Raw genomic sequence first — 23,124 nt, 5'->3', positions numbered from 1 at the left:
TATCTGTGAAGTCATGGTGAAAAATTTAAATCATGTTGTGCAAGGAAAGGGAGGTGGGGAATCGGGATGGATCAGCTTCCCCTTTGTTAGGGGGCGCTTTTCCCCAAATGTGCTTTGGCGCGAATCCGAATTTATTTGGACCCCAATGCAATTACCGGATGAAAAACCAAAAAAAAAGTGAAAATCAGTTATGCACTTCTATATTATATGGTGTCCTCTAGATGTATTGTAAGAAGTTTAGAAAAGAGTATGATCATGAGCTTTTAACTCTTTGAGTTTGGTTTGGTAGAGTTATTGAATAAGTGGAATTACATAGTTCTTTAATCTACATGCTGAAATTTGGTAGATTAAAGTCTATATGTAGGGTGTTCCAGATGGGGGTGTTGCGTGGACAATAGAAAATGTGTTCCGTGTCTTCCACTAGATTGCAATGGGGACAAAGGGGTGATAGAAGTATTTTCCTGTAGTAGAGCATGAATGTTGTAGGTAGAGCTTTATGGTTAGTAGCCATAGGAAGTGTTTTAGTTTGTTATGGCAGTTGGCTTTCCATATCCAAAAGTGTTCGAAGTCCCTTGTTGGTTGTGCAGATAAGCAATTCCTAATTAAAGAGTAGGCTGACTTTGTAGTGAAGGAACCATCATTGGTTGGTTTCCAAAAAAAGTTTTCTGTGGCATTCTCGAAGAATGGTATGTAGGTAATGTGGATTAATGATTGGATATTTGCAGGGAGTTCAAAAGATAATTGGCTTAGATCCCAAGAATTTGGTTGTAATATGTGTGATAGATTTGTTCCCAAGTCTGTATGTGTTAGTGGACCTTGGATGGGAGACCTCAGAGGCAACTGTGCGATGAACCAGTTATCTTTCCAAAGGTTGATGTGGTTGCCATTCGCTACATTTCGGGATAATCCTTTTGCAAAGAAAGGATGAGCTTTATAAAGGCTTTTCCATACGTAGGAGTCAACTGCAGTTGTCGTGAAATCTTTGTGTTCCTTGTCTTGCCTTGTATTTGTGATATACCACTTGTGCCCATAGACTGTTGGGACTATAGTACAGGCGCAAGAGAATGCTGCAAAGAGGAGCTAAATATTTGCTCTTGGAATTAAAAAGACCTAGTCCTCCTTCTTGTTTTGGGGATGTCACGGTATCACAGTTAATAAGGTGGACTCTTTTTTTCCTGTGGTGAGCCCCAAAGGAAGTCCCTTTGAATACAGTCTATATGTTTCTAGTACATGTAGGCAGATAGTTGAGTTGCATGGAGTGAGTAGGTATAGCTGCCGGAACCGACTGGATAAGGGTGGTTCTTCCTGCATGGGTTAGGAACTTTGCTTTCCATCCCTTAAGTCTTGTATTCATTCTGTCAAGTATGAATTGATCAGAGCTTTTTGGTTGTAGATTAGTGAAAGACATTGAAATATGTTTTATCTTATTATTTTATTTATTTTCTAAATTGTTAATTGATATAAATGCTTCTTTTTTATATCAATTGTTATTGCATATCTTACAACTCCTTAAGGCTTGTCCTATATTTTTGTTGGGGAACAGTTCATGATTCGTACTAGGCATGTGGAGCTTAGGCCTTTCGGCCACATTTCCATTTCTTTTTCCAGGGTCTGGACCTGAGCAGCTTGGACCGCGTGGATAAGGCAGCTCTACATTTCCTGTTGATACTTTTGGTGAGACTTCACCCTCGCACCCGTGGAGGACTTTATTATGTTATCATTCTTTTGAGCCACCGGGTTATGCCTTGGTTGGCTAGGTCATTCCGTGTCATAGAGATTCCATAGACAATAGTAGTATTCATTTTTGGGTTGTAATCCCATGGTTACTCATATGGCATCATGATTGAAACTTCCTTTAACTTTTTGAAGTTTTCTTTCGAAGTAAATTATTTGCTTAAAGATATTTTTTTCATGCTTTGGGTTTTATCTCAAAATGATTGTATTTGAAGGGGCTTCCACATCCCCTATTAGGCATATAGATTAGTATTAATTTATGGGATGGTTTACTCGAGTCGGGTAGAGTATCGAGTGCCGGTCACGTGGTTTTAGGGCGTGACAAACTTGGTATCAGAGCCCTAGGTTCTAGTTCGAGTCCTAGGAAGTCTATGCAATCGTGTCTGGTAGGGTTCTCCTTATTGGTGTTTTGTGCACCACACTCATATCGAGAAGGCTATATTGACATTATAAGAATACTTCACTCTTTCTTCTTATTCTAGAATCGTGCAATAAAGCTAGGAAATATTTCCTAACTCGTACGCTATATCTATTGGCAGAAGATGGTGAACACGCGTGGCAGTAATATGAACCGGGAAGCTGCTCCTATACCTGATGCGGCTTCGGGAGGGGTACCCGGTAGACCTAGGGACCAACCCCCAAGAGCTACAAAAGCACGGACCATGCCAGTTCCAATGGCTCCAAGGATGGTCCAGGAGCTCGAGGAAGAAGTTGATGAGGCACCTGCTCCACCTCCAGAACCAAATCACTTGGATATGACCCTCACTGATATTAGAAAGGCTATGGATACTTTGTTGATATCATGGCTTTGCAGACTCAACAGAACCTTCAAATGGATATTCAGGCACTCTAACAAGGAGGGATGAGAGCGCTAGTGGTTGAGGACATGACACAGCTAGCCGTGAAATTTGTGAGACTTGAGCCGCCAGTTTTCATTGGTACAAATCCTACTGCAGACCCTCATGACTACTTGGAGGAAGTTGAGAAAGCTACTACCTTGCTGGGAGTTAAAGACTACCGGGTGGTTCGATTGGCAGCCTACCAGTTGAAATACATTGCTGACCTCTGGTTCAAAGGGGTAGAGAAAAGTAGACCGGAGGATGCACCTCCAATGGTTTGGGCGGAGTTTAAGAAAATCTTCATTAAGAAGTGGTTACCACCGGGAGTGAGAGCTGCCCTTGCGATATTATTTGAGACCTTAAAGCAGAATACCATGACAGTCCTAGAGTATAGCATCAAATTTGAGAAATTATCTCGTTATGCTCCCCACCTCATCCCCACTGAGGATGAAAAGATTGATTTCTTTGCTCGTGGCTTGATTTCGGGCATAAGAAAAGATACAGTTAGTGGGAGAAGAAATACTACCTTTACTGATTTTGTGGATGTAGCAATGGATCAGGAAAGGATTCAGGAGGAGAGGGCCAACAAGGAGCAAAACAAAAAGGCTCGTACTTTTGGCACTTTCAGTGCAGTGCCTAGTTCAGGCAAGGCCCAAGGGGCAGAGCAGCAGAGGGCCATTTGGTTCACCATAGTCTAGTGCAGACAACTTTCAGTAGCCCTCCAGTGTCATACAGTTCCGGACATGGAGACCAGTCTAATACCGTTCAGAGTGACCACTGTACTGCACATCAAGCTCAGAGTAATATGGGTTCTCATCAGCGTCAGTCTAGTGTTACCAAGGGACCCTGTGGTCCGTGCTATGGTTGCGGATTGATGGGTCATATCCGAAGTTTTGCCCTAACGGGCAACAGGGTTCGAGAGCTCATCTGACACCTCCTAAGGCTACTACTTCGGTTGCACCACCCCCACCTAGGGGTAATGGAGTCCACAATGGGCGCAATGCAGGAAAGGTGCCGCAGACAACTGCTACTTCTCATGGGACTCATCTTCGTTTCTATGCCATGCCTACTCGCCCTACTGCAAAGGCTTCAGATGCAGGCGTCACAGGTATACTTACTGTTTTTACTCTAGATGCTTACGCTCTTATGGATCCCGGATCTACTTTTTCTTATGTTACTCCGTACTTTGCTTTGGATTTTGGGATAGAGCCGGAAAAACTACTGGAACCATTTTCTGTCTCAACTCCGGTGGGAGATTCTCTTATTTCCTCCCGCGTCTATAGGGGTTGTGTGATTACAATTCAAGATCGAGAGACTACGACAGATCTCATTGAGCTAGAAATGGTTGACTTTGATGTAATCATGGGGATGATTGGTTATGCAAGTGTTACGCTATTCTTGATTGTCGTGCTAAAGTGGTCAAGTTTGAGTTTCCCAATGAGTCAGTTCGTGAGTGGAAGGGCAATATTGTTGAGCCTAGAGGTAAGTTTATTTCATACCTTAAGGTGAAGAAGATGATTACGAAGGGATGTCTTTATCATTTAGTCAGAGTCACTGACACCACCGCAGAGGTAGCAAGCATTCAGTCTGTGCTAGTTTTTAATGAGTTTCCTGATGTTTTTCCTGATGAGCTTCCCGGTATCCCACCAGATCGGGTCATCGACTTTGGGATAGATGTGGTGCCAGATACTCAGCCGATATCTATTCCCCTATGCCGAATGGATCCAACCAAGTTAAGAGAATTGAAGGAGCAATTGAAAGATTTACTTGATAAAGGGTTTATTAGGCCTAGTGTATCACCTTGGGGCGCGCCAATGCTGTTTGTGAAAAAGAAAGATAGTTCTTTGAGGATGTTTATTGACTACAGGCAACTTAACAAGGTGACCATCAAGAATAGGTACCCACTACCTCGAATAGACGACTTGTTTGACCAGTTGCAAGGGGCAAAGTTCTTCTCGAAGATTGATTTAAGGTTAGGGTATCATCAGTTGAAAATTCGAGAGAAGGATATTCCCAAAACGACATTTCGGACCCGCTACGGGCATTATGAATTTTTGGTGATGTCATTTGGGCTAACAAATGCACCCACAGCCTTTGTGGATCTAATGAATCGGGTTTTCAAACCATTTCTTGATAGATTCGTGATTGTTTTCATTGATGACATTTTAGTCTATTCGCGAAGTCAAGAGGAGCATGCCGATCATTTGGGAATAGTGTTGCAGACGCTTTTGGAGAATGAGTTGTATGCTAAATTCTCTAAGTGTGAATTTTGGCTCGAATCAGTAGCATTCTTAGGTCATGTGGTTGATCTCGCGAAGTTATTAAGGTTGATCCTCAAAAGATTGAAGCATTTAAGAGTTGGCCTCGACCAACTACACCGACGGAGATTCGCAGTTTCTTGGGATTAACGGGCTACTATCGGCGGTTTGTTGAAGGATTTTATACTCTTGCATCTTCGTTAACCAAGTTGACGCAGAAAGAAGCAAAGTTTCAGTGGTCGGATGCTTGTGAGAGAAGTTTTCAAGAGTTGAAAGCAAGATTGACTACGGCGCCGGTGTTGGCGTTGCCAACAAGTTTGGGTGACTTTGTGGTGTACTGTGATGCCTCCAGAGTTGGGTTAGGGTGTGTCTTGATGCAGAGATGTAAGGTTATCGCTTATGCTTCTAGGAAGTTGAAGATCCATGAGAAGAATTATCCGACCCATGACTTGGAACTTGTCGTGGTTGTTTTTGCTTTGAAAATCTGGCGGCATTACTTGTACGGTGAGCACTGTGAAGTATAAACCGACCATAAAAGCTTACAATATATATTCAAGCAGAGGGAATTAAGCTTGACGCAAAGGAGATGATTAGAACTAGTATTATGATTTAAGCATTCATTACCACCCGGTAAAGGCGAATGTGGTAGCCGACGCGCTAAGCCGAAAATCAGGAGGTACCTTGGCACATTTACCGATAAATAAAGAGCTTTCCACCTGTGCCATAGCACGTCCCTCTCTTATTGAGCGCGTCAAGGCTAAGCAATTTGAAGATCCAAATTTGGTGAATATTCGAAATGGTGTACAATCTAAGGATATCCTTGAATTTTCTCTTGACGAGGATGGGGTGTTGAAGATGAACAGTTGCTTGTGCGTGCCAGATGTCAATGGGCTTCGTAATGAAATTATGGCTGAGGCACACAACTCGAGATATTCCATACATACAGGGTCCACAAAAATGTACAAGGACTTGGGGGAGATTTATTGGTGGAATCGAATGAAGGAAAACGTTTCGGACTTCGTGGCTAGATGTTTAAATTGCCAGCAAGTAAAAGCTGAGCATCAAAGACCTGGTGGGTTGGATCAGAAAATAGAGATTCCACTTTGGAAGTGGGAGATGATTAATATGGACTTTGTGGTGGGTTTTCCTCGCACTCGATTGAAGCACGACCCTATTTGGGTGATTGTAGACCGACTTACAAAGTTGGCGCATTTCTTACCGGTAAAGATGACTGACACAGCACCACAGTATGCTAAGTTGTACTTGAAAGAAATTGTGAGACTTCATGGTATTCCAGTTTCCATTATATCTTATAGAGGGGCCTAGTTTACTGCTCATTTTTGGCAGTCCTTTCAAGAAGGATTGGGTACAAGTGTCAATTTGAGTACCGCTTTTCATCCATAGACTGGCGGGCAGGCTGAGAGGAATATTTAGACGCTTGAGGACATGTTGCGAGCTTTTGTCCTTGATTTTGTCAAAAATTGGGATGAACACTTACCTCTGATTGAATTTGCCTACAATAATAGCTATCATGCTAGTATCCAGATGGCTCCCTATGATGCTTTGTACGGACGACGTTGTAGATCGCCTATTGGGTGGTTTGAGCCGACTGAAGTAGGACTACTTGGTCCCGATCTTGTACACGATGCCTTAGAGAAGGTGGCTTTGATTCAACAATGACTTAAGACTGCTCAGCGCCGACAAAAATGCTATACAAATGTACGTCGACGTAAGTTGGAGTTTAAAGAGGGTGATCAAGCGTTCTTGAAAGTATTGCCAATGAAGGACGTTATGAGATTTGGGAAGAAGGGCAAGCTAAGTCCTAGATTCATTGGTCTATATCGAATCTTGAAAAGGATTGGGGAAGTAGCCTACAAGCTAGAGTTGCCTGCATCGATGACTTTGGTTCATCCTATTTTTCATGTGTCGATGCTACGGGGGTATATGCCCGATCCTGCTCACATCATCTCACCGGAGGTAGTAGAAATAAATGACGGCTTAACTTATGAAGAAGAACCGGTTGAGATTCTTGATAGGCAAGTCCGTAGGTTGAGGACTAAAGACATAGCTTCAGTTAAAGTGTTATGGCATAATCATGACGTCGAGGAGGCTACTTAGGAGGCTGAGGAGGATATGAAAATCCGATCCCTCACTTATTCGCGACTTCATGTATGATTACTTTTTGAAATTTTGAGTTTAGAGTTATCATACCATCAGACAAGTGATTGATTGGTTCATCTATTGCACATGGTTATTAGACATGTCTTAGGGTAATAAATTTTATATTTGTGATGTCGAGAGAGGCTATGTAATGGTAGCTGGAGATATATGAAGTCATGAAGGCATTTATTGATGTAGTTATGATGAGTAGAGCCATTTAGGGCCTTTTATATTGTACTCTTGTGGCTCGCTGTCAGGTTAAAATTTTTGGATAGGCCTATAAACAAAGAAAACTCTAGCGAAATTTTTAGAAATTTGGAGAGTTAGTCAAATTTCAAAGCTTTAAGAATTGGGAAGTAGGAAAAGTCTTGGAGATGCTTGGAGATCATGATTTTTGGACTTTAACACAACCAAGGAATTACATTCGAGGACGAATATTTCTAAGTGGAGGAGAATGTAAAGCCCCGCTAATTTCTATAATTGATCGGACTAATGTTGAGCTTGAATAATATTAATTAATAAACAAGTGAACGGTTGAATTAAATTACATAAGGTCACTTACATATAATATGGGTATAATGGAATAGTGGTTGGAGTTTTAGGCATACAAAAAGATCAAGAGACCTGATTGGAAATTTTTTGCAAGGAATCAAAGGATGAGAAGCTTCAGAGGATGGACGCTGGCTTGGATGCATCGCATCCCCATCGCGCCAATGGTCTTAGCTGCCAAGGACAAAGCAGTGAACTCCAGCCATAGCATCAATCTTCGCATCCACTCAAGCTGAAGGGACTGGGACGCACGTTATGGTGCATGCGACGCGTCCCATGCGGCATCCGAGCTGTGATGCCTTTTAAAGACAATTACTGGATGAATTGGTCTTTTATTTTTGGGGCTTTGTCTTTGAAGGCTTAGAGAGAGAAGATATCTCTCTACCATTAATACACCTTAAGGTAAGAATTTAATTCCTTCTTGTTAGATGTATTTCATTAAATACACCTTTTAACTCTTCAACTACATGAAAATCATAGATTGTTGAAGAAAATCTCAAGAACACTTCAAGAACTCAAATCCTGAATTTTTTAGGATTTGACAAAAAGGTAATTCCTTCACTCCAAATTTATATATTATACTCCATGGACGTGGTAGAGTATGTTTATGAAGATCGATTTGTATTTAAACATCTATTCATGAAATCCTAGAAGGGTTGGTTGGTAGGGATGATGAATAGTGTTGGGTCTTGTTCGAACGATGTTATATCAAGTTCTAATGGGACGACTAGATCCCATAATATGTCTAATGAAGGATGTGAAGTTAAAATTCAAGGACTTACCTTCAAATGATGAAATGGGATTTTTGCTAAACTTATAAAATTGGACTTAAAGTGTTAGACACTTAGTTGGGTTAGTTGGTACTGTTTTGACGCGTTATTAAATTATGTGAGTTTGTATATGTAGATTGTGACTCGTTGGCATTATTGGATCATTTGGGGTAAGGTTGGAAGCAATTTGAGGTATGTTGAAACTTATTACCTTCGGAGCTTTTCTCCAAACTCATATCGAAACACGATTAAATTGAGTTTCTAAACGTAAGTCGTAGCTTGTGGGGACGAGCGAGTTGGGATTGTAACATTTCTTGCATCATAAAGGATTCGGATGTTATGAATATTATTTTCTTGACATATATCCAAATTTTTAAAAACTAAATAGATGAGGAATAATACTTGTAGTATTTTTTTTGAAACAGAATTACATGAGTTGTGAAATATCTTGGATTTAACTATTCTCAAATAGTTGATTTGGCTATGAATATCGTCATTGATAAATGTAAAGGTTTTGGGAGTTACTAAGTTCACCGAGATTGACCTTGGATACTTTTCCTCATTAGGTCATGAAACTACACATGCCGGTGTAGGCGTAGAACCCACCTTACGGTTGAGAACTACGGCAGAGTACTTCCCGTTAGGGGTACTATCGTGCTACTTTATTAGCACGACTGAGTCGATTCGTGCGGCACAACGATGAGACGACCTGAGCAAGTAGGGTATACGATACTTGCCGCTAGGTACATAACCTAGTTGACTTTTCCTTTGTGTCGATGATGGTATAGTGCTCCCGATAAAAAAAAATCTTACATGATTTTGTAAAGATTAATGCTAAAGAAAGACACTGAAATATGTTTTATCTTATTATTTTATTTTATTTTTTAAATTATTAATTGATATAAATGCTTCTTTCTTATATCAATTGTTATTGCATATCTTACAACTCCTTAAGGCTTGTCCTATATTTTTGTTGGGAAACGGTTCATGATTCGTACTAGGCATGTAGAGCTTAGGCCTTTTGGCCACATTTCCATTTCTGTTTTCAGGGTCTGGACATGAGCAGCTTGGTCCGCGTGGATAAGGCAGCTCTACATTTCCTGTTGATACTTTTGGTGAGACTCCACCCTCGCACCCGTGGAGGACTTTATTATGTTATCATTCTTTTGAGCCACCGGGTTATGCCTTGGTTGGCTAGGTCATTCTATGTCATAGAGATTCCATAAACAATTGTAGTATTCATTTTTGGGTTGTAATCCCATGGTTACTCATATGGCATGCATGAATGAAACTTTCTTTATCTTTTTGAAGTTTTTGTTCGAAGTAAAATATTTGCTTAAAGATATTTTTTCATGCTTTGGGTTATATCTCAAAATGATTGTATTTGAAGGGGCTTCCACATCCTCTATTAGGCATATAGATGAGTATTAATTTTTGGATGGTTCACTTGGGTCGGGTAGAGTACCTAGTGCCGATCACGTGGTTTTAGGGCGTGACAAGATTGTTGGATGATGGAGTTGAATATATTTATGATCGAAACATCACTAGTTACATTTGCCTCAGAGAATAGAATGAGGTCATATGCGAATTGTAGATGAGATATGAGTGGGCCTGTTTGACTAATTTTGATAGGTTTCCATTGACAAATGTCTACAGGATGGTCAATGCATCTAGAAATTGATTGCATAGAGATGATGAAGAGGTAGGGTGATGATGAGTCTCCTTGCGTATACCACGAGAGGGTTCAAAGAATTCTATTGGTTGGCTATTATAGAAGTAGAAGATGTTGAGATGCAATTAATAATTAAGGTAATCAATTTGGCAGGAAAGTTCAAGGCTGGTAGGAAATTTCTAATGAAGGACCATTCCAGGCGGTCAAACGCTTCACACCCATTACTCTATGACATATCTGGATACATCTCAACAACAACCTATTCAACAAAACCTCTACAATAATCGCCAACAACACACTAGTTGCCCAAGCCATTGAATACCTCTGCCTCAACAAACAAAGAACAACTCACATGCAATCTACAAGAATTCAAGTACGGTGGGTGCCACCGCCACAAAATATTTATAAACTCAACATAGATGGTGCACACAGGAAAAACTCCAACTATGGAGGAGTAGGAGGAATCGTCAGAGATTCCCAGGGCAACTGGATAGCGAGGTTCTCCAGCAGTGTTGTGGCCAATACGCTGCTACAAGCGGAACTTACAGCCCTATTGAAGGGACTGGAGCTGACCTTTACTAAAAACTTAATGCCACTGGTTGTGAAAACTGACTGTCAGGTATTGTCAATAATCATAGAATCTCACATGACTAATGATGCTCACATAACTTTACTAAATGATTGCAGGTTCCTCCTTGTTGCAATGGACCAGCCACCAGTCAAGCACATATACTGTGAAGCAAACTTAGTCGCACACATCCTAGACATTACACAAGCACAAAGATGCTGGAAGGATATGCTGAACGTGAAGACACATTTTGGGGCACAATGCCTTTATTTGCTTTTTTTAATTACCGCAAAGACTTGTTAGGAACTGCATCATTAAGATCGGTTGCATATTGTAATAACTCCTTTTAATTTCCCGCTTAATAAAACTTGTCGTTTTAGCAAGCAAAAAAAATCTTTGAGTTGTAAGTTTAATTTGTACCCCTAATATATAATGCCCAGGTATGATATTCCTTTAATTACGTACTATGGACTATTGGTTGGTGCAAACTATTCATGTTGAAATCGTTAAATTGTTCCAAACAATGGTTAATTTCATAACTAGTGATTTTACAACTATATATTTTTCTATTTGTTTCGTTGAATAAATTGCTATTGCCATAGCATTAAGGGAAAAAAGAGAAGAAATTAATGGAAGAGCAAAGAAAAGTGATGCTTTGTCGTTTAATTTTACAGTCAAATTAGTTGACGAAATAGTACAAGATTATATTACTTATGCATGCAATTATGTAACCATGAAACTCCAGTATATCAAAAGGTTTATTCAAAGATTCTGAAGTTGTTGTATATTTGGGAGATACATGATCACGTAATTAAATTTTAAAGTAATACTTCTAAGTTCTAACTACTATGATGAAACTATTTTGATTTCATGATGTGTATAAGGATTGTAATAGTAAGAGGTGAATAAGATTTTAAGTTTTTAGATATGAAATCATAACATTATATTCATTATTTCATTGCTATAAGAAATGTGAAAATAGTGAATGCCCCTATTCCTATTTCAGATTGGTCTATCCTATTTCAGATTCGTTCCATCCATTTATGAGAAAGTTTTATAATTCTATACATAATTGACTCATGATCTTAATAGGTAAATATATCAATCATTAAAATATATTTAAAAAAATTGTAATCTTTCTCGTGTGAACACAATCTGTATCTAAACGTTATCGTTTCACGTTAACTAAAAAGAACAAAAACAAATCATCCACCGTCCTACAACATAACACATATAATATTTTTTTTTCCGAAAAAGGTTATAATTACTTTCAACAGTATTCAAAACACACAAAAAATATAGATTTTCAACATCTGCCCTCCATCACAGGAAAAAAGAAGAAGATTTGAATGGAAAAATAAATAAAATTAAAAAGAAAAAGGAAGAAGTAGTGTACAAAGTTGCAAACTTGTAAGAACATGTATAAGTGGGGAAAACAGAGATTATAGTCCTTAAAAGGAAAAGAAAAGGCAGCTGAAAATCTCTCAATACCCAGTCCACTCTTCTCTTCTCTTCTCCTCTTCTGACCCCCTTTCTCTCTCTCTCTCTCTCTCTTTGCTACAAAGTGAAATTTTTTATGCTTTCATTCAATTTAACTCTCTGCTTTATCTTCTCCCAATTCCAAACACCCAATAAAGCCAACACATTCTGAAACTTACAACCAAGCGGTGGCCAACAAATTTTCAATTCCCAAAAAAAAATGCCAGCCCAGAAACGCTATTTGTCGAATTATCAAGATGACAATAACAACAACGAAGACGATGACGAGAACTCTCCCCAGAATCAGCACCGCCGGCGGAAACAATCCCGACGTGCTGCCGGCGAACAAACACGAGCTAATGTGGAAGTGCAACAAGTAGATGAGCAGGAGGAAGAGGAAGATGAGCAAACCCAAGCCCAAGATAATGATGATGAGGATGATGATGATCAAGAGGAAATTAACCAATCGTCTGAAGATGGTTACGTATCTAAATTCCAAATCTGTGTTTACATTGTCTTTTTTTACTGTTATGAATGTGTGTTCTTTTACCGTGCATTAATGTTTTTGGTTATTCTGCTTTTGTTGTTTAATGATTTGTTTAGCTTGATTTTATGTTGCAGATTCTGAGGGAAGTGGCACTGACCCTGAAGCCTTTGATGAGTAATTCTTTGCGTGTTTAATTTCGTGTTGCCTTTTACTTTTAAACTTGTTTGATTGTGATTTTTCCTTTAATTTTGGCTAAGTTTCTAATGCACTTGTACTTCTTGATTTAATGCGCAAGACATTGCTGCATGTGCCCTTCATTGGTTTATTATCTGGACTTCTAAAGGAAGACTTTTTCTATAAGTAGAGTACTGATTGTGAAGTTGGAAATGCTATTGCGGTATGGTTTTTAGCTGCAAAGAATCCATCTTTATAACTTAATCACACTTAAGTCTTACCAATTTTTTCAATTACATTTTTTTATGCTCTACTTTTACGGTTACTTGTATTCTCAATCTTTAGGTATCTGGACCCTGCCCCAAGTGTAAGAATTTGGGTTAAAACAGTAATTTTGTTCAAATGAACGTCTTTCAAATTTGAAAACGACTGTAAAGATTTACAGTATGTTTATAAGGATGTAATCATGTAGTGTCGCGCATGCATCCCTGCAAGCTCATGCATGTATTTTTGTCAAGTTATTGTACTTCACTGTCCTTGAATGGTGTCTAAGCCTATAACAGATGACCTTATCAGTCGAATCGATGCAATCTTGACTTTCCCGTCTGTCTTCTTTATTGCTTGAGCCAGAAAATGCTGTATAATTCTTCTTTCAGTGACCTTTTTATTTAGCAGTCTGACCCTGTCACTGGTCTTTGTAGACGTTTCCATTTCATGGTTTTGGTTGTGCCCTTTCAGCATGAGATTTGTCGCAGCTTGACTTTTCAATTTTTGATGTGTGAAATTAAGTTTTTTAACTTCAGCATAGGACAACTCCTGGAATGTCCTGAAGAGTCTGGAGAATTATTTTTTGAAAGCTTTGTGCTTTTCAGTTGTTCTAGCAGGCCATTAAAACATTCACCTTTTTCTGAGTTTAGTTTGCCAGATTTAGTTGTGTGAAGGCCATTCAAGATGAGATGTTTTAATTATTATGTTTGTCTCTTAACTTACGTAGTGTTTTAGATTGGTCCTCTTGAGGGACAAATCACTTTTAACCTTTATCAAGATAAGAAAGGTTTGTCACTCAATCTGCCAGAGGACTGAATGGTCGTTTTCCTATTATATCTGGATCTGCGCATGCAAGGTTTAAATTTCGCCCATACAAATTCACTAATTCTATTGAACATGCAGGGAATACTTTTGCCTTACTGTAAGACTTGTGAGTATGAGTTATATAATTGTTCACGAGATATATGGTTAGGTTTGTGCTATCATGATGTTAACAACCAAATAAGCTCTGTCTGTACTATATGTGTGAAAGATAGTTTATTGTTGAGCATATATGTCATTTAGTGACAGGAATAGTTGTCCCAACATCTTTGATAACTGGAATTGGACTTCACAGAAGTCTCATACTCTTGCAGTGAAAGTTATTAGTTCAAGGTTCCTTGGATTTTCATAATAAAACAACTTGTTTAACTTTTGTCACGTTTACCTAGTAATGAAAAAGCAGTTATTCTAGAGGATTACTAGTATAGAGGAGGCACACCATTTTCTTGTTAACATGTTCTGTGAGTGTTTTTATTTGGTCCATGGTTAAAGCAGCATCACCTTTTTTGGCCCTTAACACTCTAGAGGATCCCTTTAAGAAATTATTTGTGCAAAAGGAATAAAAGAAGTAGCTTTTGGCAATCTTTTAGCTCAACAAAACCTTTTCTACATTTAGCAAGATATATAATTAAAAAAATTTCAACTTCCTGGTTCATGCTGTTATCTTTGAGGTGCAGGAGACTATTGAATTTCATCATTCTTTTTGCGTTCCTCTCAATTCTGACCTCAAATATTGGTCATGAATTTACTATAAACCTGAATGACCTATTTCAATTCTTCAGTATTTTACTTTAGCAGTCTTCAGGATCACTAGTTTAGCAGTTGTGAAACTGATAATTTGGCGGGTAAGGATTTTGCTTGACCCTGGGTTTTCCGGTGGAAATTCCATTTTCTATGATTGTCAATTGCCAGATTAAAATGGATACATCTAAAAGGGAAAAGGAAAAGCTTCTGCTGGGTACACGATTTCTCAATTCAAAATGGGCCAATAACAGATCCAAATTATGCAGGCATTATTTTCCACCAATATAAAGTCACTACTTCTGTTAAATATGCAGGGAATACTATTGCCTTACTGTAAGACTTGTTAGTATGAATTACATAATACTCAAATAGGTTGCCCTTTTGCATGCTGAACTGAAAGTTAAACTGTACAGATTGCAACCAGTCTTCTCCGGACTCCGGAGTATAGAACCTTATTTATCTTAATGATTATCAAGAGATTCTAGATGGCATATTTTCTATATTGTCTTCTTGGTAGAATGATCGGCATCTGCAGCATTTCTGTTTTCTGGGTATTTGATGTGGTTTTATAACTTCATAATCTTTGCCTGTCTGCAGATTGATCGCCGTGTCACGATCTGAGATTCGCACCAATGTACAATGTCCTATATGCTTAGGTACTCTTTGTTATTTTATTTTGTCATATTTGAATATTTACAGCTTCGAGTTTTTTGCTAGGATTTCGACGAGAGAAGTTTTTTCGCACAATTATTTCAAGTTCGTAAAGATGTAGAATGCCCAATATGCTTAGGTATATCTGCTTTCACATCATTCTATGTTTTTAATGTTCTATATTTTGGTTACCAGTCCAAAAAACTTTATGATATCTGTGAATTTTAACCCTCTTTTTATAATGGCGGTGTCTGAGCCCACTTCCACGTACCACGACTGTTCCACCGTGTACGTGGTACTGTCCACCAGCACAAGTACATGGTGACTTTGCCTACTAAGGCTTAGGCAGATGGGAAGAAATCACCTTGTATTTTTTTGAACCCTGGTCTCCAAGGTTTGCACCCACTCCATTGACCGCTATGTGGGCATATTTGGGATTTGAACTTGTGACCTAATGCAACTTTTTGAACTCCCTTTACCACCACTAAAACATTTCCTTAAGGATTTTACCATTTGACTTTGCTTTTTACACATAAGTTTGTTTTTCAAAAGTTTGCTCCTCAAGATATCACTTCGTTTGTTTTCCTGCATCCCTACAAGGGGACTTTAGTTAAGATTATGCGAAAAAGCTGATATTTCCCCAAAGTTAAAAGTTGAAGAGACATCAGCTGTGAGTTTTCCATATCTGGTGCAAACTTTTTCTTTGAAACTCTCCAGCCTCCATGACAAGCCTTTGGCAACTCTTGTCTACATCACAAACATATACAATTCTTTCTTTGAACAGGACAACCATATCAAATTCTTATTCACTTGTTACTTTTCAAGCGTAGACATATTAGTTTTTAGTAAAAATGTGTATTGTTTGATATCCTTGGCTAACCAATTACTCTGTTCTATGGCCAATTTTTGCATTCACTTTGGTGCACCTCTGAAGCTTTTGGATGTTTGACTTTCTGTGGTATTAATGGCAGCACTTGGTTACACAATAAATTATCAGGAGGCTAACTTTTGCTGGTTGTCTTTTCAAGAAAACTATGCTTGTTTGTAGATCTAACATACTTCTACTCTTTTATTTGTTTCATTAACTACCTATTCCTTCAATTATATTAATGTTCTAAGATGTATTCCGATGTAATCACTATTCATTTTATCATCGAAAACAGTCTCTCTCTTCTCTAGAATTGTAGATGTTGCGACTGCTTCCACTTCTATACAATTTTTTCATTAAGAAATACAAGTTCAAATATAAAGGTCGCCTACGTGTTTTCAGAACACAAATGCCACCATTGAAGTTGATTGTTTCAATTGGGATCTTTCCCATATCACTATTGCTGGGATCGATCCAGGACTAATTAAACACCATCATTTAGTTGAAGGCCTGTCTATCTGCATGTAAGTAATTCTTAGAACTGTCAGTTTAAAAAGAAATGACAAATATTAGCGTTATAGACTATTATAGGTAGTTGATGAAACTTGGATATTTCTAATTATATGGTGATGCAGCAAATGATGTCTAAGCACCTGGAAGAAAAGGGATCAAAAGAAGACACCTTGAAATTTTTTCTTAGCGTCATAATATTTACCAGGCCAGTCATGTATAGTTGGGTAGTTTTTGTCACAGGCTAGAATTGTACTAATAATTCACATTTGATCCTCATGATTCTCGTTCCAGTTATTCTCAAAGATCCAGTAACCATTGACATCTATCTCAGTCTGATACGAGCGTAAACATTCTTGGATGAAATCTGTATTCTATTATACTCAGTTGAAACAGTCTTCAAGATGCTTTAGTTAAGGTAAATTATATGTATGTTTAGCACCTGATTGAGTTTAGGAGTGATCAGAATCCTCTATGGGCTTGCAGTACTGATGTCAGAATTTTCTTTCTTTCAAATATCCGCGAGTAAAGAAAGTATCAACAGTGATACTGTAGGATTTAGTGTGATACAAGCTTAAGCTTGTGCTGGTGGCTCCTAAAGCCATGTGCAGTCAAGGCAAAGTTAAGGATCACAAAAAAGCGTAACGCTGGAAATGATACCCTCGTTAGATTTGAATTTATCTACAAGGTGGAGAGAGAACTTGTTAGAGACTTGAAATCTGTAGCTTCTATTTCCTTGTAATGACTAAGCAACTTCCAACACATGGCTGCTATTCCAATAACTTGATATTTGGTTAAAATCCTACTCCCTCCACTCTCTTTCGTTTCCCATTTCCTGTGATCCCTGGGCATTGGATGTTTTGCTGAGACAGATGGTGTATGCCTTTTTGAAAAACTGCCATAAATCTACAATCTCTTTCCTTTTCTGGAAATGTTCTCAAGGTGTGACAGACTATAGTCTTACAGATGTCAGAGACTTTAAACCTTTAGTTTAGACAAAGGGAATACTTGAAAAGACAATGATGGTTTTACTCCTCTGAAGGGCGCGTAGAATATGAGGAAGTTCTGCTACATTAAAAAAAAATCCAGGTTCTTCTCCCAAAAAGAATTCCTTCACTTTTCGTTTAGATCTTTGATGAGAGAACTCTCAATATGATCTTCTATCCTTTCTCCCCTGAGTTTTTCATGGTAACTTGTGCAGTTGTCTTCCACCCCAGTTCTAAATCGGAGGGATAAACTCTTAAGTGCGTCTTCTTGTGCCTGATATTATCATAAAGTTGAACACTACTTGACCATTCAGCTGGTTCACCTGAGAAATCTCATTTTCTTATCCTTTTTATGTTTCCAGCTTTTGCATCATCTTGAACTTTCCAGCTATGACTTGTTATCAGCAGTATCTTCAAAAGTAACTTCTTTGTTTTTTCTCCTCAAGCAGGGATTGTTAGTATTTCATGTTTTCTGCAAAATAATGGAAAAGGATAATTACCAAATACCTTCAAAGGAAAAGGAAAACTAACAAACACAGGCTTCAGTTGGTTTACTTTTTTTTCATCAATATTTGCTGGTTACTCTTTGGACTTCGGCAACTTACGAACAACTAAAATGACCATAATCTTCTCAATTACCATGTTGTATTCCTTGTCTTACCTTTATATGCTATGAGGAGCCAATTGTTTTCCGGTTCTGGCTTAGTCTCTATGGTGCTCTATGTATATCAATCACAGCTGCACTGAGGTTCCACTGCTTAATACTATTTTTGATTACTAATTTGCTACGTGTTGATTGAACACTACAGAGTCCAATAATTTTTTATCATTGGGTGTCTGCACTGCATGCACAGGTATTATCAAGAGAACTCGGGTTGTGATGGGATGCCAACACCGTTTTTGCAGAGAATGCATAGATAAATCAATGAGACTGGGGTATGCAATGCAATAATAAGTTTTGTGATTCCACTAGTCATTAGAAGCCAAGAATACCTGGCGACTATTGTGGATTTATCTTGTAATCGCAATTTTACAGGAATAATGAATGCCCTGCTTGCCGCATACATTGTGCTAGTCGGCGGTCATTGAGAGATGATCCTGGATTTGATACCTTAATTGAGGCAATATATCCAGACGTTGAGAAGTACGAAGAGGAGGTATTTCCTTAATTAATATTGTGCAACTTAATGAATCCCCTCCCCCACCTTTAAAATGAAAAAAATAAGGGGCACTATGAGAAAAAGAAGAAATACAAAACCACTATAGGCCTCTATTCCTTTCCTCTTCCTTTAGACGAAACTTGTCTGCTAGTTTGTGGAATACCTTGTTTCAGGAGCTTGTCTTTCTTGAAGAGGAACGGGCACTCAATGAACAGGTCAGTTGAAGAAGCACCTGAAATCCTCATTCTTGAATGGGCATGCATTTGTTTGCATGTTTGTGGTTCTTGTTTTTTGTGTATCCTCTTTTCTTTACAGTGTGCATATATATCTAAACGTTGTTACTGGAATAGAGCACACATATAAAGGTGATCTATACATAGTTATTACAGGTCCATGCATGTTAAAGATAGTTGTTATGAATTAACAGAACTGAATCTGTTGATGATGTTTTCTTTGTAATGTATAGATTCTGTGCCCCCCCCCCCCCCCCCCCCCCCTCCCTCTGTAACTGAGATCTAAAAGATGTCTAAATCACATGCTGTGTTCTCAGAAAATGAAGATCTCAATGTGTCCGTCTGAGCTCGCTGGTATCTCACTCCAAGTGTCCTATTGACACACTTGTTAATCCATCTTTTAAAAGGCTATGTTCTCCTTGTATTTGAGGATATGACAATGAAGAGAGACTTTTCTACCATTGTTTGCGAAACACGTGTTTTTTGGGTGTGATAATATGCCTATCCGAACTAAAATGGACATAGAGCTAAATTTAGCTTTCCCTTCTGATTGACACTTCACTATATGTTTTGGGGGATAGACATATAGACCTGATACATGCCTTGTGTTTTATTGGACAGATTCAAGCATCCATTGCCCAAATTTCTCAACGCCAATCTGAAGCACTAATTAAGAGGCGCAAAGTTGGTAAAGACATAGCTGCTTCCTCTGCACAAAGAACACCTCGCAACTATCACAATGCTTATTCGAGAAGAAGAAGAAACAGTCAGGGGGCTGAACCTGAGCGATCTGATCCAAATGAGAGTGAAAATGATGATCATGACAGGAATAAAGATTCACCTCCCAAGGATGAGCGTGGAACACAAACCAAGTTCAGGAAGCGCCGGAGGCGCAAAGGAGCTCTGGCAACCCCGACTTCTCCTTCAGCTGCCAGTCCGGACGGTGGACACATTGAAACTGCAGCAGAACTACCCAGAGAAAACGTAGGTAATTCTCCTGGACCTGCACTGAAGCCTGAAACACTTACTTGGGGAAGAGGTGGTGTCCGAAGTCACAGTCGACATGGCAGTGCAAGCGGTAGCAGAAATGCTCGTAACACTCGAATATCAAAGTTAGTTGATTATCTTGAAAGTGTCCGAACAAATGATGGAGAGGTATTATAAGATTCTCTACATCCTTGTTCATCTGATTCATGAGTGATATTATCCTAGCTTCTCTTATAACATCTCAAATGAGCATGAGCTATGTCTGGTTCTTTCTCAATGGTCACTTGTCCATAATTCGCTGTTCTTATTTTGCAGTTAAATATCCATCTTGACCTTATTCCATTGGACAAACAAACAACACCAAGTCTGAAAAAGCCCCATCTCTGCTGCAGGCCAAGTACATCAGTTGAACACCTCTATGAAGTAAGAATTCCTTTACATCATACTATATCAAGAAGAAGAAAATTTCCTTTCTAGTGTCCTTGTCAGAAATAGATATGAAACATAATCATCTGGAATCCTTAGTGACCTAAAACATGGAATTCTCTACAGTACATGCAAGACAAATTCAACCTTTTTGTGCTGCATTATCTTGTTTCTGATCACAAGGAAAGGCACTTCTGATTCTGCTATAATGTCTCAATGCTGATGATACATGTTTGTTGTTCTATGATTATGCCTAAATGTTTTCAGAAAGGATTTGCTTCCGTAGTACTTGCAGGCCATTTATTTTTCCGTTCTCCCTCAATAACCATTTTGGTAATGATACTCTGAGTGCAGTTTGTTGCTCAGGAGATAAAATCACAAGTAAAAGATGTTGAATTACTGGCAGTAAAGGACAGTACCACTGTTAACCATTCAACCTTAATGGATGCATCAAATATGCTAGCCCGAGTGGTCAGTGGGTCCAATGTTACTCTGCAAAGCTTGGAAAGGCAAGAAACTTTGGAAGGAATTAATTCAAGTTGCCCATTAAATAAGAATCTGGTGAGTTGGAAGTACAAATGAGGAATCAAGTCCAATTGTTTTATCTTATAAACTTTATGTTTCTTGATGTTTCCATTAGTGTCCCATTTGAACAATCTTTTCTCTGTGGTTTCAGATCCTTGCTTACGTGCAAAAGAATTCTGAGGTATGACGATATAATATTCAGCTGATATGTGAGTTCCTTGAGTCGGCTTTGTAGAAGGATGAGTGCAGAGGAGAAAAGAAGATAGGGGTGTCTGTTCATTGGAGAACATGTGGAACCTACATTTAGGAATTTCTTTTAGTTTTCCCTGAACAGCAATAGTCTGCTAGTTTCCAATTCTGCATAATATAATCTTTCTTGTATAATAAATTCTGTGTTTTGTTCCATTTTTCCTTTTTCCTTTTACACAAAGTTTTTGGGTTGTTTACTGACTGACCAGCATTGAGATTTTGTTTGATCTCCTTATAGAGCGACGGTAATTTAGGCCAAGGAGATTCCGACTTGATATAATTATGCATGAATACCAATTCACAGAAACAGACATTAACGGATTTGTCCTTTTTCCATCTTCCCATTTTTTCCGAAGTGTAATACATTGGTACAAAACACTATACAAGAAAGATTATATTTAGTCAAGGAGATTCCGACTTGATATTATTTTCATGAACACCAATTCATAGAAACAGACACTAACAGATTTGTCCTTTTTCCAACTCTTTCCATTTCTTCTGAGAGTAATAACATATTTGTGCTTTTTCCAACTCTTTCCATTTCTTCTCGGAGTAATAGCTTGTTTGGCCAAGCTTCTTTTGAGGCAGAAGCATTTCTTTTTTTGGTCAAAAGTATTTTTTTTCTAAAATTAAGGTGTTTCGCCAAGCTTTTGAAAGGAAAAAAAAGTGTTTTTGAGGAGAAGCAGAAGCAATTTTGGAGAAGCAGAAAAAAGTAGCTTCTTTCCAAAAGCACTTTTTTAAAAAGGAGCACTTTTGAGAAAAATATACTAAAAGCAGCTTTTTAAAGCTTGGCCAAACACTAATTGCTGCTCATAAGTACTTTTGAAATTCATTTGTCAAACACAAACTCCTTTTCACCAAAAGTACTTTTGAAAAAGGGATTTTTAACTAGCTATACTATGGTAGAAACCTATTTACTACTTTTATTTAGGTTTCTTATTAATAACTATATATACCTATATTTACTTGTTTTACCCAAAACCTTAAAAAAGAGGAAATAAAATATACCTTAAATAGTGGATATCAGTTACATAAAATATCCCACATTTAAGATACCCAAAATCAAAATTTACCCAGAATCCCTTCATTTCCTCAACAAACCCACCCCAAAGTGGAGTGACCCTGCTCATCAATAGTAATGAATATTGCTAACAAATACTTCTAGAGAGAGGTATTCAAGGAGGCTGGAGCGAGGGACATCATTTTCTTCAGAGGAATTGGCCCAAGACCTACCCCAAACTTCTACCATTGGCAACTATATACAGAAGATGAAGAAGATGAAGACCTATATTGTGATTGAAACTTGAAGAAGATGAAGATCATAATTGTGTCACAATTTTTCAGAAATGTACGTTAAATTACATGTTTTGTATTGTGTTTTATATGCTTATATGAGATAATTTGTTTATTCTCGTAAGTTTTTTTGTATACTGATTGTATGAGGCCTCTGAAAAAATTAATTTCACCAATTTTTTTTTATTATCAGTATAGTATGTTTTTTGTATGTTTGATGTTACTACATATGAATTGAGTTTCTTAAATTTCATATGTTTATAAAATTTTAGAAAATAATACTATCGATTAAAAAAACTTTTTTGTTTGTTAATTCAGAGACAAAAGTTCTTTGTCAAGGAGGGTGCGAAATTTGGTGTGACTCATTGGCAATTATATACAGAAGATGAAGAAGATGAAGACCTATATTGTGATTGAAACTTGAAGAAGATGAAGATTATAATTGTGTCACAATTTTTCAGAAATGTATCGTAATTCTATTATAATTGTATATGTATCATTGTTGCACGAATTGTATTACAAATGTATGACTATTGTATATTCATTGCATATTGTTACGAGCAATTGTGCGTTCATGGCGAATTTCACAGTTTGTATCACAAGTATGATAATTGTATATTAGTTTATTAGTATTGTATCATGTATTATTTTGGGTATTAATATACCAGATACAAGTTAGATACAAACGTGATACAAGTATGATACATTTATGT

At 38.0% G+C, this 23,124-nt stretch overlaps 1 protein-coding gene across 2 annotated transcripts; it reads left to right on the top strand.

The window, feature by feature from the left end:
* LOC109231291 (putative E3 ubiquitin-protein ligase RING1a) lies at positions 11,989–21,439 on the top strand. 2 transcript variants are annotated; one of them, XM_019396911.1, is made up of 11 exons: positions 11,989–12,508; positions 12,651–12,690; positions 15,121–15,157; positions 15,241–15,313; positions 18,393–18,474; positions 18,575–18,695; positions 18,872–18,913; positions 19,553–20,086; positions 20,234–20,341; positions 20,699–20,905; positions 21,021–21,439. In XM_019396911.1, exons 1-11 carry the CDS (start codon positions 12,250–12,252, stop codon positions 21,054–21,056), a joined length of 1,539 nt encoding a protein of 512 aa, XP_019252456.1. In that variant the 5' UTR covers positions 11,989–12,249; the 3' UTR covers positions 21,057–21,439. The 2 variants fall into 2 exon arrangements, with proteins under 2 accessions (XP_019252456.1, XP_019252457.1); XM_019396912.1 differs by lacking the exon at positions 15,241–15,313 and having other exon boundaries at positions 11,990–12,508; positions 15,121–15,179.

The sequence above is a fragment of the Nicotiana attenuata genome, chromosome 8 (assembly GCF_001879085.1).
Source record: "Nicotiana attenuata strain UT chromosome 8, NIATTr2, whole genome shotgun sequence".
NCBI classification, from domain to species: domain Eukaryota; kingdom Viridiplantae; phylum Streptophyta; class Magnoliopsida; order Solanales; family Solanaceae; genus Nicotiana; species Nicotiana attenuata.
Note: the sequence above shows the minus strand (reverse complement) of the source record. Positions and strands in the feature narration are given on the sequence as shown.

Coding starts and splice junctions, on each gene's coding strand:
- LOC109231291 (XM_019396911.1), top strand. CDS start 12,250: ATGCCAGCCCAGAAACGCTATTTGTCGAATTATCAAGATGACAATAAC. Junction 18,914..19,552: donor AACGGGCACTCAATGAACAG/GTCAGTTGAAGA, acceptor TTTATTGGACAG/ATTCAAGCATCCATTGCCCA. Junction 20,906..21,020: donor GCCCATTAAATAAGAATCTG/GTGAGTTGGAAG, acceptor CTGTGGTTTCAG/ATCCTTGCTTACGTGCAAAA.